The sequence below is a fragment of the Lithobates pipiens genome, unplaced genomic scaffold, assembly GCF_037356315.1.
Source record: "Lithobates pipiens isolate NorthernLeopardFrog02 unplaced genomic scaffold, aLitPip1_a1.2 Scaffold_23, whole genome shotgun sequence".
Lineage (NCBI taxonomy): Eukaryota > Metazoa > Chordata > Amphibia > Anura > Ranidae > Lithobates > Lithobates pipiens.
In genome coordinates, this window is record NW_027507785.1 from 88,488,530 (window position 1) to 88,503,243 (window position 14,714).

At 41.8% G+C, this 14,714-nt stretch overlaps 1 protein-coding gene across 4 annotated transcripts in view; it reads right to left on the minus strand.

The window, feature by feature from the left end:
• The window catches only part of ABHD6 (abhydrolase domain containing 6, acylglycerol lipase), an 80,184-nt gene that overhangs the window by 49,827 nt on the left and 15,643 nt on the right, over positions 1 to 14,714 (minus strand). Inside the window, exons 1-3 of one of the 4 annotated variants that reach the window (XM_077451996.1) lie at positions 13,658 to 13,802; positions 4,179 to 4,308; positions 1,185 to 1,341 (exon numbers count right to left, since the gene is read on the minus strand). In XM_077451996.1, the coding sequence (XP_077308122.1) occupies positions 1,185 to 1,341; positions 4,179 to 4,297 (276 nt within the window). In that variant the 5' untranslated portion in view covers positions 4,298 to 4,308; positions 13,658 to 13,802. Of the gene's footprint in view, positions 1 to 1,184; positions 1,342 to 4,178; positions 4,309 to 5,655; positions 5,794 to 13,649; positions 13,803 to 14,714 lie in introns of those variants that run through there. The other 3 variants (XM_077451997.1, XM_077451994.1, XM_077451995.1) reach the window with 3 other exon arrangements.

Consider the following 14,714-nt stretch of genomic DNA (forward strand, 5'->3'; position numbering starts at 1 on the left):
CTGACACCAATGATGGGACGCTGTTCCTTCCACTGACACCAAAGATGGGGCATTGTTCATTCCCACTGATGTCAGGACCTTTTAATCTCCCAATAGCCACAGTTTAGCCCCCCTTAAGTCTGTAAACTGGCACTTTATTTAGAAAGTTTTGAAACCCCTTGTCTAGAAGTATTGAAATATACCTGTAGTGGCTTTCATTTACTCCCCTATGCCTGAACCAGTATTTTCTAAAAGGGAAGAGCTACAACCAGTGGCGGCCTACATGCAGTGAGCCTGATGCATGGATTCCAATGTTTTTTTTTTAGAAGCACATGATTGGAGCCTGAGGTTTTAACTGGCTTCAAAAAGGGTGCACTGCGCCCTGAACCCACCCAGTTGTGTGACAATAGTGATTAAAATTCATTATTGACTTCCTGATTCTCCTCCCGGTCAATCAGGAAGCAGGTCCTGAGACCCGATTGGCCGAGAGGAGAAGCGATCCTATTGGCCACCTGGAAGGAGGAGATGCAGGGGAAGAGGCCATGAAGCCAAGAAGGAGGAGACGCTGGGTGAAGCTGCCATCTGGAGGAAGTGCTGCCCGAGACCTAGATGGGGTAAGTGCGAGGCTTGAAACCGACCGGGGGGTGGGGGGTGGGGGTGGTTTTGTTGGATTGTTTGCCGCCAATCCAGGAAAATATACCACCAGCCGCCACTGGCTACAACACCTCTAGGTCATGTCAGAGCTTGGCCCCTCCCTCACACAACTCACATACACCAAATCCTATTGGCCTGCCACTATATTTAACTGCCTCATTAGCCAATGGAAATGTGGTAGAGGCAGGAGGGTGCTGGCAATTTCCTTTGCTGTTAGGAAGTGCTGGAACTTTGGAACTTTGTACAGTCACAAGTACTTTATAAATGCTAGGCACCTTATAGAAGAAGGAAATATATGTTTTATGTTTCCTGAACTATAATGAGCAATAGGGATCCTCTCCTTATTTGGAGGGTTGGTGCTGCACCCCTTACCATGCTGCTCTAGGCACTCGCCTGCAAGTACCATTATGGTGAATACAGCCCTGGCTATAAGACATAGGTCCACCTCTGCTCCACTGTTGTATACTAGTTTATGTAAATCACCTCAGTTATAATGTATAGTAATTGGCTTAAATATTCCAATGAACAAGCTTAATGTTGGCCTCTCTTACCTTGGCTATAGCCAGCCACATGTCCTTATGGGCGGAGAATCCATGTAACATAAGGATGGTTGGTTTGGGCCCTGGTCTACCTCGACATGTGTAGCAGAATCTGTAGTTTCCATAGTTGACAAATTTTAACTGCATCCCCAAGGCCCTGCGCCAATACCTGAAACACAGACACTATGTCAGTGCTGGAGATCACAATTACAAAAAATTAATGCAATCAAATCATTTTTTGCTCAGCTATAATGATGCCTTTGACTGCATACTTGACTTGTCAAACCAAGTGTTAAAATAAATACACATTTTTAGGTTAAGGTATCATTCACATGGGCTATATGAATCCATGCCCCGTGTTTATCTGGATGGGGATGCACAGGTGTCCTGTGAATCCCTATGCAGGCAGTCGCATTTCTGTCAATTGGAATGCAGCAGCTACACAGAAACAGCCGCTGCTCCCAATGTGACATTCATGCAGGGGTGGATGCACAGGGGCCTCAGGGGCTGTGCACCCACCCGGATCTCACATTTGGAGCATCAGCTGTGTCTGTGTAGACACTAGGACACCCCATGTGAACGAGACCTATATATGTGTGAGATTTTTTATTGCACTTTGGAGGTTTGTCCCAGAGCAATAGGCTTAGAAATGGGCACAAAAAATGCCCAAACATTTACAGACAGAAATAAGAACAGTAAACAGCCATCAGTGTTCTGCGGTGCTATTTGACCACAGGTGCTTCTTCATGCAGGGCTGCTAAGCTTGGGGTTAGCATACTTTTGACAGAAGATAAGCATTTAGGTGAAATACTTTAGGTGAAATGTTACTATGTGTTATAATGTTTTCTAGCTTAACCTTGCTTTACTAAGTTAGTTAAAGTAAACGTAATCCATTAAGTGAAGATTTGCAATAATATAGAACATTTAGACTTGTTAATTGTAACAAAGACTTACTGTGAAAAGTGTAATCTTTTATCTTTAATTGTTCTTGAAAAATACAGTAACTATGCATTTCCTGATATGTGAGGGTGCCTAGTCACCATAGCTGTTTATCTTCAGTGTGAGATCTAAGGCACTGCTGTCTCTGATTTATATTCTGAGGAGATTTGTTGTGATTTAGTAAAGTCACTGCTTTGCTGCTCACTGTTCTCAGTGCTGGAGGCTCTGACATAAGGAAGCAAAACCCTACCTATACCAAATTGGCTGTTTAAACATAGAGACAGACTGCAGATCAAAGCATGGCAAGTCAGGAACATTGGCAATGCTGGTCATTAGTACTTTGCCTTCTGCTTGCCTTTTTTGGTAAAGCTTCCTTAGTTCAGAGCCTCTTTTTTTTTTATCTGTTAAGAGTTTCTACAGGATTACACATATACAACACAACCTGGTATATAATTCAGCATTAGTATCACATATTGTTGAGCAGATAGTGGTACAGAAAACCTTTGAAGTAAACATCCGTAAGCCATATTACACCGGTACATAGTAGACAATACATTTCAAGAGTGTATGGGCTATGGGTGACCATTTGAGTAGCTGGGAGAAGGAAATAAGTGCGGCGAAGAGGAGGGTGTAATGGGAGCCACAAAGTCTCAAAAAAAGGAACTGTGGAGATGACCCCAACAAATGTCCCTAAAACATATCCTGAGACATCTGTCAGAAGTAACCAGTAGTATTGTTCAAAGCTAGATGGTAATTTCCTGTGCATCAACCTGATTTGACAAAATGTTATACAATTTTTGGGGGACAGTTTTTAAAAAGATTGGACCCCCTGGATAGCTGCACTCCACATATCTGTTGAGGGTAAGGTAGATAATTTCCATTTTAGGAGAACTTCACATATGGCATAGAAGGCAGTGTAGAAAACTAACAGATTTAGGTATGATTGATCTAATTTTCTGTTATTCTAAGTAGCAAAAAAAGTAAGTCAATCCCTGATGTCAGCCCCTCGATTGTGTTTATTGTGGTTCTGCACATCCTAAGCCCCGGCTCCCACAGACTTTTCTTTCATTTGAAGCGTGCTCCTGAAAGATGACAAGATCTCAACGGGTCAGTATGGAGATGTTTCATCTTGAAGGTATGAACTATTTGACATCCTGAGATAGCAGACATCACAGTGGTAAATTTAGCCTGGCCCAAGGAACGGGATCACACGCCATGCCACAGTAAGTAGACCACACTTCTGCCACTTTTTTAAGGCCTCTGTAGGCACCTGTGTGCAGCAAGACAGCCAAAGTTTTCCCTCTGCTCATCGCCAAGTGATAGGAGGGAAAGAGCATGTAGGTGAGTAGCACAGAAAGCAGTCCTTATTCAATATTAAGTTGGTATACGTGCTAAGGCAGGGGAGCTCCTCAACTATACGTCCACTTTGGTCGCCATCTTGGACAGGTCTAGAGTTCCTCTTCAAAGGTTTAGTTAAAGTAAGACTTAAGATCAGAGGTTAGGAAGTGAAGTTTAAAGATCAACTCCAGAAAGCCTAAATGCACTCCTTTGCCGTGGGGCTGCCCCTCCACTGCAAGGGTTAACTGCTTTTCTGTCTAGGGGCCGCAAAAGGCACTTCTATTACCTTATTCTCTGCTCCCCTAGCAGACAAGGCTCCCCCACATTCTAGCAATGGACTGTGCCTCGGTGTGTCCTCACATCCAAGTGCAGAGCTATGGTCCCTACATCTGTCTTGATGACATTAGAGGACCTTAGACCAGCAGAGTGCAAGGAAGAAGAGGCCGCGGGAACCAGTTTAGCAGTCCAGAGGAGCTTACAGGAGCAGGGGATCGAATAAGCCGCCTACCAAGCCCCTAAGACCTATACAGGCAGGTAACCCTCACAGTGCAGATTCAGCCCCATTGCAAGGGACAATTGTAGGCTTTCTGAAGTTCAGCTTTTAAAAGAACCGGTCACCAATGGGCATTTGTAATAATCAGAAGCACTACTCTTGGACTCCAGTCACCATAAACTATGTGCTGCATTAGTGTGTACATTTCCATGTCACATTTAAAAACACAGCCTTACCAATAGTAAATCTTGATGAGAGCAGCGGGCCACAGGAAGAAGGAAGTCAAAAAAGCCAAAATCGGAATCAGCAAAGTACCTCCAGCTATTAGAAACATATTCAGTACATCCAGGTCCATGGTCCTCAGACCTTGTAAGGAAAGACAGGAAACAGAGGTTAGTGTGTGTCATGGTTATGCAGTAATCTTCCTCTGCTTACCTCTCCTCATGTGTTCAGACTAAGAGGCCAGCCACTTCCACCTGGTGGTTTTTATAACCTCTCCTCTAAGCATGGCTCCACCCCAGCCCCTATCAGGGAACCCTATATTAACCTGTGCACTGCAAGCCAGCGGTGCTGATCAACCATTGTGTATTCCTTTGTGTGTTTGGCTTCCTGTTTCCTGCTTGCCGTGTGCTCTATGTTTGCCTCTGTTACTGACCTTGGCGTGTTCTCAACGATTCCTGTCTGCTTGTAACCTTGACCTTTTGGCATGTCCCTGACCATCCCTGTCTGCCTGTGACCCTGAACCTTTGACGTGTACTCTGTTGTTCCTGTCTGCTATTTGCCCTGACCTCTGGCTTATCCCCTTACTATTCTTGGTGTTCCAGCCTGCTACTTCCTTCTCCTGTAGTCTACTGTGAGTGTGAGCTGTGAGATCCTAGGGGCGGCAACCTGGAGCCAGACTGCAGCGAAGTCCATCCTCATCACTGGAGGCTCTGGTGAGCACCTGCTGGCTCTTAGCCCTTGTACACACGGTCGGAGATTCTGACAACCAAATCCGTCGGATATTGTCCGTCTGATTTTGTCCGACGGATTTTGTCTGAAACTGTTGCATACACACGGTCGGACAAACTTGTCGGAAAATCCGACGTGATGACGTTATTTCATTATGACGGGACTACGTTCACGCTAGTAGCCAATAGCTTGGTGTAGGAATTTGATCTGAGCATGCGTGGCACTTTGTCCGATCGGAATTCTCTACACATGATCGGAGTATGTCTGATCGGAGCATTTTGTCGGAAAATTTTACCAACAAGTTGGAAAACTTGGTCCATCGGATACTCAGACGGAAACAGTCCAATGTAGACCAATCACAGTCAGAATATCCGACAAAGCGGTCTGATCGGATACATTCCATCGGAATCTCCGACCGTGTTTACAAGGGCTTAGACTCAGCGTCCTGGGGAATCTATGCTCTAGCTCCTACTAGGATCTGTGTTAGTGATCCAGTAGACCTGTGTCCTGAATCTCCCTGGGTACAATCCGCAGCAGTCAGTCCTAAGGTCCACTACCTAGCCGTGCACTTCCGACTCCTACGGAGTTCATCTGTCACCTGGTTTCAGGTGACCTGACAGTGTGAAACACAACAGGAACAGCACATTACTTCTTCCAATATCCAATATCTGTATGCAGGGCTTTTTTTCAGCTGGAACTTGGTGGAACTCAGTTCCACCACCTATAGCTCAGGCTCTCTGCTCCCTACTCACCACTACTTACCATTACTTGAAAACATAAAAGTCCGGCTTCTATGCTTACAAGTGACAGCTTGTCTCCCAACAGCTCCCAAAGATCCGATCTCCTAAGTGGCTCCCATTAAGTGAAGTGCAGGTACCTGGACTTGGCTAACTCTGAACACTGCACTATTTACGTAGCACACACTGAACTCTCCAGTTTGTGTGTAACCCCCTCCCTGAACTCTGTATTCCGTACATAATGCATTCCTGGAAGGGGACGTGTCGTGATCGAGTTCCTGTACCTATATTCTGAGAAAAAAAGCTCTGTCTGTATGTAAAGCTTGGCCACAGGTATTTATAATTCTGCAATGTCACAGACAAGGTATAAATGATTAGACATATGGTTTATATGACAGAAGAATCATTAACAGCTAATTCTCAGAGCAATCATCCAGCATTAAAAAACTGCAATTACTATTAATCCACACCAGAAGATATTTTAATGTCGTTTACTTGGACAGATTAATTTTCAATCGTTATGTATTTTTTTTATTGACTAATATTAAATTATGAATCGTTATCTTTTCTAAATAGAATTGACAGGAATTTTTTAAACTAAATTTACCAAATATCAGTGATTCAGACAATTTAAATTCAGTTCCATATACATTTTTGGACTTAAAACAAGAACATCGGTCACACAAATCAGGGTTGGCAAAGCCAACAGTTCTAAGAAATTAGAAAACGACATATTCCAAATTCATCTTCATGCTGAGCCTTCTTTTCTTAGCCACCGCAAAAGCTGTACATGGTCCACTCCTCTTTAGCACAGTCTAATACCACTACCAGTCCACCCAGTGATAATGAAGATAAAGATGGAGCTTGTAGTAATGAGGAGATTCTCCAACATGCACAGATTGATGAAAATATATGGCGAAGAACCTCATTTACATTTCCCCAGTACTACCAATTAAAAGTGGTACAAAATCCAAAAACAAAATTTTCCGGCGTGCTGGTGTTGCTCCTACCAACCGGGTGACTTTTTCCACATTTTTTGGGTTTGCCCAGCAATTGAACATTATTGGAAAGAAGTACTCCACGTGATTGCTAAGGTCACTAAGACTTGTGTTCCTTATGATCCTAAATATTGTCTGCTGGGGCTGGTGGAACAACTGTCAATGCTCAAAGCCAGGAAAATACTCAAATCCCTGCTATTGTACTATGCTTGTAAGGCCATTACGATGAACTGGAAACAATCGTCTCCCCCCTCTGTGAGATTCTGGAATAGCCTAGTGAATGCCAGTTTACCCCTGTATAAAGCCCCCTACTCGGGCAGGGGTTGTCCACAAAAATTTGAAAAGGTATGGACCCATTGGCTAGATGATAATACCACGGCAACTGATGCAGTAACCAATCCCTAGATTAACACTATATCTCTAATCTGTTAGTATATTGACCCAACTACTCTCATGTTGCATTATCCTGTTGGTACCAGTATGAGCACAGATTCTCATGAACTGAACCTCTCCCCACATTGGGGTTATAGTATAAGTTAGTTTGTTTATGTTGTATGTTGTGCCCTGTTGCGGTATGTTGACGCATCAGAAGAACTGACCCTGCGTGGGCAAAGGTTTGGCCCCTGCATGGGCTAATTTTGTATGCTAATGAAAAATTTAATTAAAAAAAGATTTAGCAAAAAAATAATAATCCAAAACCAAAAATGTAATATACTGCAGATCACCAATCTTTGAATGTGGTGGCTGCATAGGTTTTCTTTTATTTTTAGGCTTGTTTTACTTTATTTTCACCTGATGATCTAGCCACTAAAGCCTGGTGCACACAATAAAATTATCAAACGAATGATCGTCAGTTTTTTTTTTTTTTGCATGCTAGTCTCCATATTGAAAATTAAGAGGTTACTAAAGTTTGAGAATTCTTGTATGACATGAATAAAAATTCGATGTTTTGTGTTGTATGGTGATTGTATTGTATTTTCAGACGAAAACTGTACAGAATAAATTAAAATTGTACGATCTGGTATCATACGAGAACATTTTTTGTGTTTGTCCCTTCGGATAATTTGAGGCGAAAGCTGTGTACTAACAATCAGATTATCGTACAATAAAAGCAGTATTTTTTTGTATGATTTTCTGATTGTGTGTATGGGCCTTAATACTCTTTGGAGTTGATTTACTAATAGCAAATAGACTGTGCACTTTGTAAAGTTGCTCCAGAGTAAATGAGCAGAAGTTCTGTTGACTTCCATCATCCAATTACATGCAATCAAAAAATGCTATTTTTAACATTTTCCTTGCACGTGATTGGGTATTGTTTGCAAAGTAAAGCTTTATCTCATTTACTAAGCTCTAGAGCAATACCACGTGCAAAGTGCACAGTCTATTTGACTTTAGTAAATCAACCCCGTACTGTCTTAAGGTGTCTCCAGTCTGGATGAGGAGTAACGGAGACCCCTTTGGACAATAGCATTGTAAGTCTGGAGAAAGTCTGGAGTCTGGAGAAAGGGAAATGTTAGACTAGCAGATTTATAATGTAATGCAGCGTACACACGATCGGAAATTCCGACCAGAAAAAGACCGATGAGAGCTTTTCATCGGAAAATGCGACCGTGTGTATGCTCCATCGGAATTTAGCTGTCCGAATTTCCGCCAGCCAAAAATTGATAGCATGTTCTCAATTTTCCCGACGGAAAAACTTTCTATCGGAAATTCCGATCGTGTGTATGCAATTCCAACACGCCAAAAATCACGCATGCTCAGATTCAACTACGAGACAGAAGCTATTGGCTACTGGCTATTGAACTTCCTTTTTCTAGTCCCGTCATACGTGTTGTACGTCACTGCGTTTTAAATGATTGGAATTTGGTGTGACCGTGTGTAGGCAAGACAGCTTGATCAGAATTCCATCTGAATTCCGTCGGGAAAACCATCAGAGCTTTTTCCGATGAGAATTCAGATCGTGTGTACGCGGCATTAGACTAGCAGATTTAGATGGACTTGGCTAACAAACTGGAAGCTGAACTCCAACACTTTATAACAAGTTACAGCAAACAGTTTATTTTTGTTTTCAATACAATTTTTACATAAATGAAAAAAGTTGATGGCAAGCACCCCTTTAAAGAGGAAGTAAACTCTCCCACTCTGATTCTTCTTTTCATTTAGTCCATTATAATAAGTAATTGTCAAACTTTAAAAAACTTGTTTCCAGGGGTTAGGCAGCTCTATCTTAAAGAGGAAGTAAACCCTAATGGGTTTACTTCCTCTTTGTCTCCCTGCAAATGTAAAGCATAATGGGCTACTATGCATCTCATAGTAGCCCATTATGTGTCATTTACCTGACACAGGAGCCAGCCGTGTCACCGATGTCCCCTGTAGTCCAGAGCATCCATCTTCTTCCGGGTATCGCTGCTCCGGCCACTCACAGCGCCGGAGCAGCGATGACGTCACTCCCGCGCATGCGCTCGGGAGCCACTACTAACGGCATATCGCCGTTAGCAGCGGCATGCTGCTAACGGCGATAGTGCGCCTGCGTGCCGCTGTCTACGGCGCATGCGCCGTAGACAGCTGTCACTGTCTTTTAGTAAATATCTCCTAAACCGTGTAGGTTTAGGAGATATTTCTTGGACCTACAGGTAAGCCTTAATCTAGGCTTACCGGTAGGTCAAAGTGGTTTGTAAGGGTTCACAATCACTTTAAGTATTGTTTTCTGAGTCCACAGTAGAGTGTATTTCCACCCTTACACTGAGTACTTCCTCTACTGTTAACCTTCTCAATCCAATGTTTCTATGGCAACCCTGCTTCCTTGTTCATAGCTGACTTGTTTTATTTCATAGTATTTACTTGTGCAGATGTCTAATGTTTGCCTTTGTCAGTCTTATCAGCTTCAGCTGACATCGGACTCTCCATAGAGGTCTATGGAGCATCCGTTCAGGTCCGCCTAAAAAACAGACAGGCAGACCTGAATGGATCGTTTGGGTGAAAGAAGCCCAAGAAAGTCCATAAAAGATATGCAAAGGTCAGGTGGTTAAATTCCCTGACTTTTATTACTATAGTTGAAATTTAGAGCAAATCTAGTTCAGCTGAACTAGGATTATATGTGACTGAGCAAACTAAAACAATGCAGATATGGCCTTTATTTAATAATTCATACTGTTACTGTAATCAGCAGTAGAAAAATCACCAGTTCCAGTGTATTCTATTTAAACTTCCAAAACCTCAACAGAAAGCTGTAAAGAACTTCTGACAATGCTATGCAATTCTTTAAAAATATATGAATAGTAAAGTATAGTATTGCAGGTGTAGTATTATGCTGTATCATTAATCCATGCTCTGAGAGACTTGGAAAAAGCATTGCCTGATGTAATCGGTGAACCACTGCATGCTCCATTGCTCTTGATGACATTCCCATTAAGGGTAAACTACATACAGGGTATGACTACAATCTCTTGACCCTGAGAGGTGTAACCACTTGTTGGCAGTCAACTTTTAGGCCAGAGCTACCTGGAAGATTTTTAGTAGCTCAGTCTTGATACTAAAACCTTTAGCAATCAATCACTTGGATTAGCAACTCATTGCTTAGCAAGTGGAACAGATGGCTTCCTATGGAGTAGGTTACACAAACAACATAACAAAGGGATAATTTTCACTTAATCATAACACTGCCATCTCGTGTATATTTACCATTACAAGTTGCATGGATGATGAGCTGTGATAGTGGAACCAGAAGCGGGCTGTCCCCTACAGGGATCTTCAGGAATGACAAACAGAGAGACAGACAGATGAATAGGAGCTGTAGCTAAGGCAGCCCATAGATGATGTGATTTTCTTTCCTTCTACCATGGGTAGAAAAAGAATATGACTCAATTCCTCCATCAACACAGTGTTGATGGGGGAATCCCTCCCACAGTGCTATTGTATTCTGCTGGCAGGAGGCATGGGGGGCCCTCCTAACCAGCAGAATACAATGATTACTGCTAGCAGCTATAGGCAGTAATTGCATGCAGAAAAATCTGACAGGCTGGTTGTCCCCAAGTTGATCAATGGATTGACTTGGGTACAATCAGGCTGTCCACACATGGATCAAAATTTTGAATTTCAATCCATGTCTGGCTGGTTTAAGAGATACTCGAACGGCTCAAACCACATCCAGACAATGGAGGGAAACTTCCTAAGGATTAATAGGAGCAGGGTGGAAAAATACTAGAACAATGTCCTGATTAAGGAGAAAAGAGTAAACCACTTCAGAAAGAATGGAAGCTCTGGGCCTCAAAACAACCTTGTGTAGTACAAGGACGTTTTCCCTACAGGTTAAAGCCACCAACTTGGAAACTCACCTCACAGAAGTGATGGTGAAGAATAAGGCAACCATGTGAGTAAGGCTAAATAGATAAATACCTCTGCTAGGTTCAAAGGATAGCATTTATAAATTGAAAGAACCAGCTTGAGATCTCAAAAAGTGATAGCAGAACGTGCAGAGGGAACCATGCACACCACACCATGTACAAAGGGCTTTTCTAGGAAATAAAATGTGAGTCATCTGTGAAAAAACTGTCAAGGCTGAGATCTGACCCTTGTTGGTACTCAAAGCCAAATGTTGCTACACACCAGACTAAAGAAAAGACAGGATTTGTCCCACAGAGAACTTTCTAGGCTGAAAATGTACTGCCTCACAAGAGAATTACGCTTTCCAAGTGCAAGAACAGACTTTGAAAGAAGTTGAATTCTCTAGCTTTCAAGAGCATGGGGATGACTGAATGGACTGAGTCTAACAAGGTTCATGTACCAATCTATAAAAAATAGCAAAAATCGGTCCATAATGTGTGAAAAGTTCATAAATTAAGCAAATAAATCTATCCAGAAAGTGCACCGTGCATAGGTAAACAGGTAAAGGGGTCCGTCACCAGACGCACCCTTACAGGCAAGCCTCTAACCAGATATGGAGGACCATAAGTTATAATGGTCAGACAGGCAAAAGCATCCATCCACAGGGAGAGCAGCCATCACAGATCCCATACGGTGATTTAAAATTGTTAGAAAAAAAATCCCCTGAGTTTGTTTCAGCTTTTCATCACTAATCATCCATTTCCGGGTCCCTCGATCTCCTGATCTGCCTGTCTGACCATTATAACTTATGGTACTGCATATTTGGTAAGAGGCTTGCCTGTGAGGGTGCTGCTGGTGATGAACCCCTTTATTTGTTTATGTATGCACAGTGCACTTTCTGGATAGATTGATTTACTTCACTTATGGACTTTTCACTAATTATGGATTGATTTTTGCTATTTTTTATTGATTGTTGTTATTAGCATTATGCTGCATATTTTTCATTTGCACATGGTCACGTTCACTCTTTATTGCATACCTGGTTGTTCTTAATGCAACACATGATGCCTTTTTTGCACATTACATGATTTCTGAGCACTGCCAGGAGGTCCATGCACCTAAGACAGAGGTCCAGAAACACCATAAGATGGAAACTGTGCTGTGCTCTCCGAATTCCAGACATTGACAACCGGGAAAATCTGTCTGCCAGTTTTCTCAACCAGAACAGCTATCAAGTCAATACTGACAATACTGGTCTAAATTTAGGAAGGGCTGACCCTTTAAGGTGTTAATGGGGACTCTAAAGAGTCAGGGGACAGTGGTCCCCACTATCTGTGTCAGGGCCCTTGGGTGTGATGATGGTTGTCCCCCCAAACTGCTAGCTGGTTTCCCCTGACATTGTACCTGTGATCCACCATGTGTATATATGAGTGAACCCCACTAGGGATATATATTAACCAGACTTATGGGGAAGGAGGGTTAACTGCCAAATGTGATTGTCACTGGAGGAAACAGAGAGCTCAAGTCCACATGTTGGAAGTAGTGTGGAGGTGTGAGCAATCGTCCTTGTTTTACGCTTGTTCGAGAAATGCATGTGCAGCAGGCTCAACTAAATAAAGGGTAAACAGGCTCAGTGTGGTGCCTGGCCCAAAAGCCTGACGTAGAGAGCTAAATTAAAAAAAAGGTTGCAGTCCTCAGTTTCCACCACTGGAGATTTACACAAACAGTTGCGGCTGGTTCCACTGAGACGACTTCTCACAAATTCAGGCTCTGAAAAGGGTCTAAGGCCCTGACTTACCACCAATATCTTCTTCTGTGACTCCCAATAGGCAGAATGGTGGGAAAGAAGGGACACACCCCTCTTAAGATCTGCGCCATCCCCTAAAGGGTCTTCATCATTGTAGGGCCTGAGCACAGCCTCCAAGGCTCCAGCAATTAGTTGATCTGGAAATGTGCAAACTGAACCCTACAGGAACTCTACATCTACTGAAGAAACTTGCTGTAAGAAAAAATGGCAGAGAGAAGAAGACATCCCCTCTCTTTGATGCAAAAACATGGAGGACACTAGCAAAAAAAATGAGGCATTGCTTTCTACACCAGCGTCCAATCTTCTGAAGATAGCAACAGAACCCATAGGTTCCACAATATTTGTTCTGTAAGGTATGACTAAGAAATCTCCCTAATGGGGATACAGATAAATAAAAGCTGACACTGGTGCCAACCACTTCAAAACTAAGAAAAAGTATAGGCTTTAGGTACACTTTTAAAACTGGCAAGGTATCTTAGCGCTTAATAGCAGACATTTCTTTTCATTTAGCAGTTACGTGAATATAAAAAGCAAAAGTGATTTCTAAATTTTTTCAAAGTGCTCTGTCATCTGTACCGAGAGAGAATCGCTACAATATAACCATATACATACACAAGAGATATATAGATGAAAAAGATATTACATAATACCCCAGAATTCAGCATTGCACCAATAACAATATTCCAATGTGGCTATACAGAATAACTAATAAGACCTGACAATTTAACAAAGCTAATTAGTAAGTAACAAGGTAACTGCCAGCCAATAACATTGTATATGACCCTGCTAGCTGTACTCTGTGTATAAAGCTTGCCGCAGTCAGTCCCAGTCTGTCAGCAGTTTTAGCCTTATAATCAGCAATATCCAGGTTAGCAGAGCTGCAGATCTTACAGGCTTACAATGTAACTCAACCAAACAGCAATCGTCTGCTCTTCCAGAATATACCCTCCAGGCTTCCGTATCCCTCCGTACTGGGAGCACTCATAAGAGAACAATGCAGTGCTGGAGAATGCAGGGACATTGACACCGTGACAGTCATCTTAGTCTATTAAATCCTGACCTGTGACACACTGATTCACCTTTGCTCACTGAATAACTGATAACGAATAATGCTATCAAGATAAACTTACAGTGGCTTCCAAAAGTATTCACCCCCTTGGCTTTTTACCTATTTTGTAACATTACAGCCTTTAGTTCAATGTTTTTTTTTTTTTTTTTATCTGAATTTTATGTGATGGATCAGAACACAAAAGCCTAAGTTGGTGAAGTCAAATTAGAAATATATGTACATAAAACTATTTTTCAGAAATAAAAAACTGATAATTGGCATGTGCGTGTGTATTCACCCCTTTGTTATGAAGACCATAAAAAGCTCTGGTGCAACAAATTACCTTCAGAAGTCACATAATTTGTGAAATGATGTCCACCTGTGTGCAAACTAAATGTTACATGATCTGTCATTACATATATGTACAAAAAAAAATTCTAAAGAAAAACACTGCGCTATCCAGATATCTAGAAGCTGCTAACACACTAAAATTGATATTTTAGTTGAAAAGTGTACAATTTGTAAAAAAGTGTAGTGCTAAAAAAATATTGTGCAAACTTTGTGAAAAGTATATAACATCCATGTGTATAACCACGTAGGCTCTTGTGATACCTATGGTAAGTATTATACTAATAAACACCAAAAAATATTATTATACCAATTCCATGTGAAATTGTGCTTATATATATCCAAATGTATACAAAAATAAAAACAATCAACATAAAAAAGAAAATTATAAATATAAAGTCTCTTTTCTTGAAAGAAAGTATTCAAGTCCCACGTGCGTAGTTAAGTTTCAGATAAACCATCCAATCCTAGAAGGATAACATGCGAACACCTGTCATTACATATACACACCTTTTTGAAAAGCAAGAGGAACCACTAACCAAACACTGCCATGAAGACCA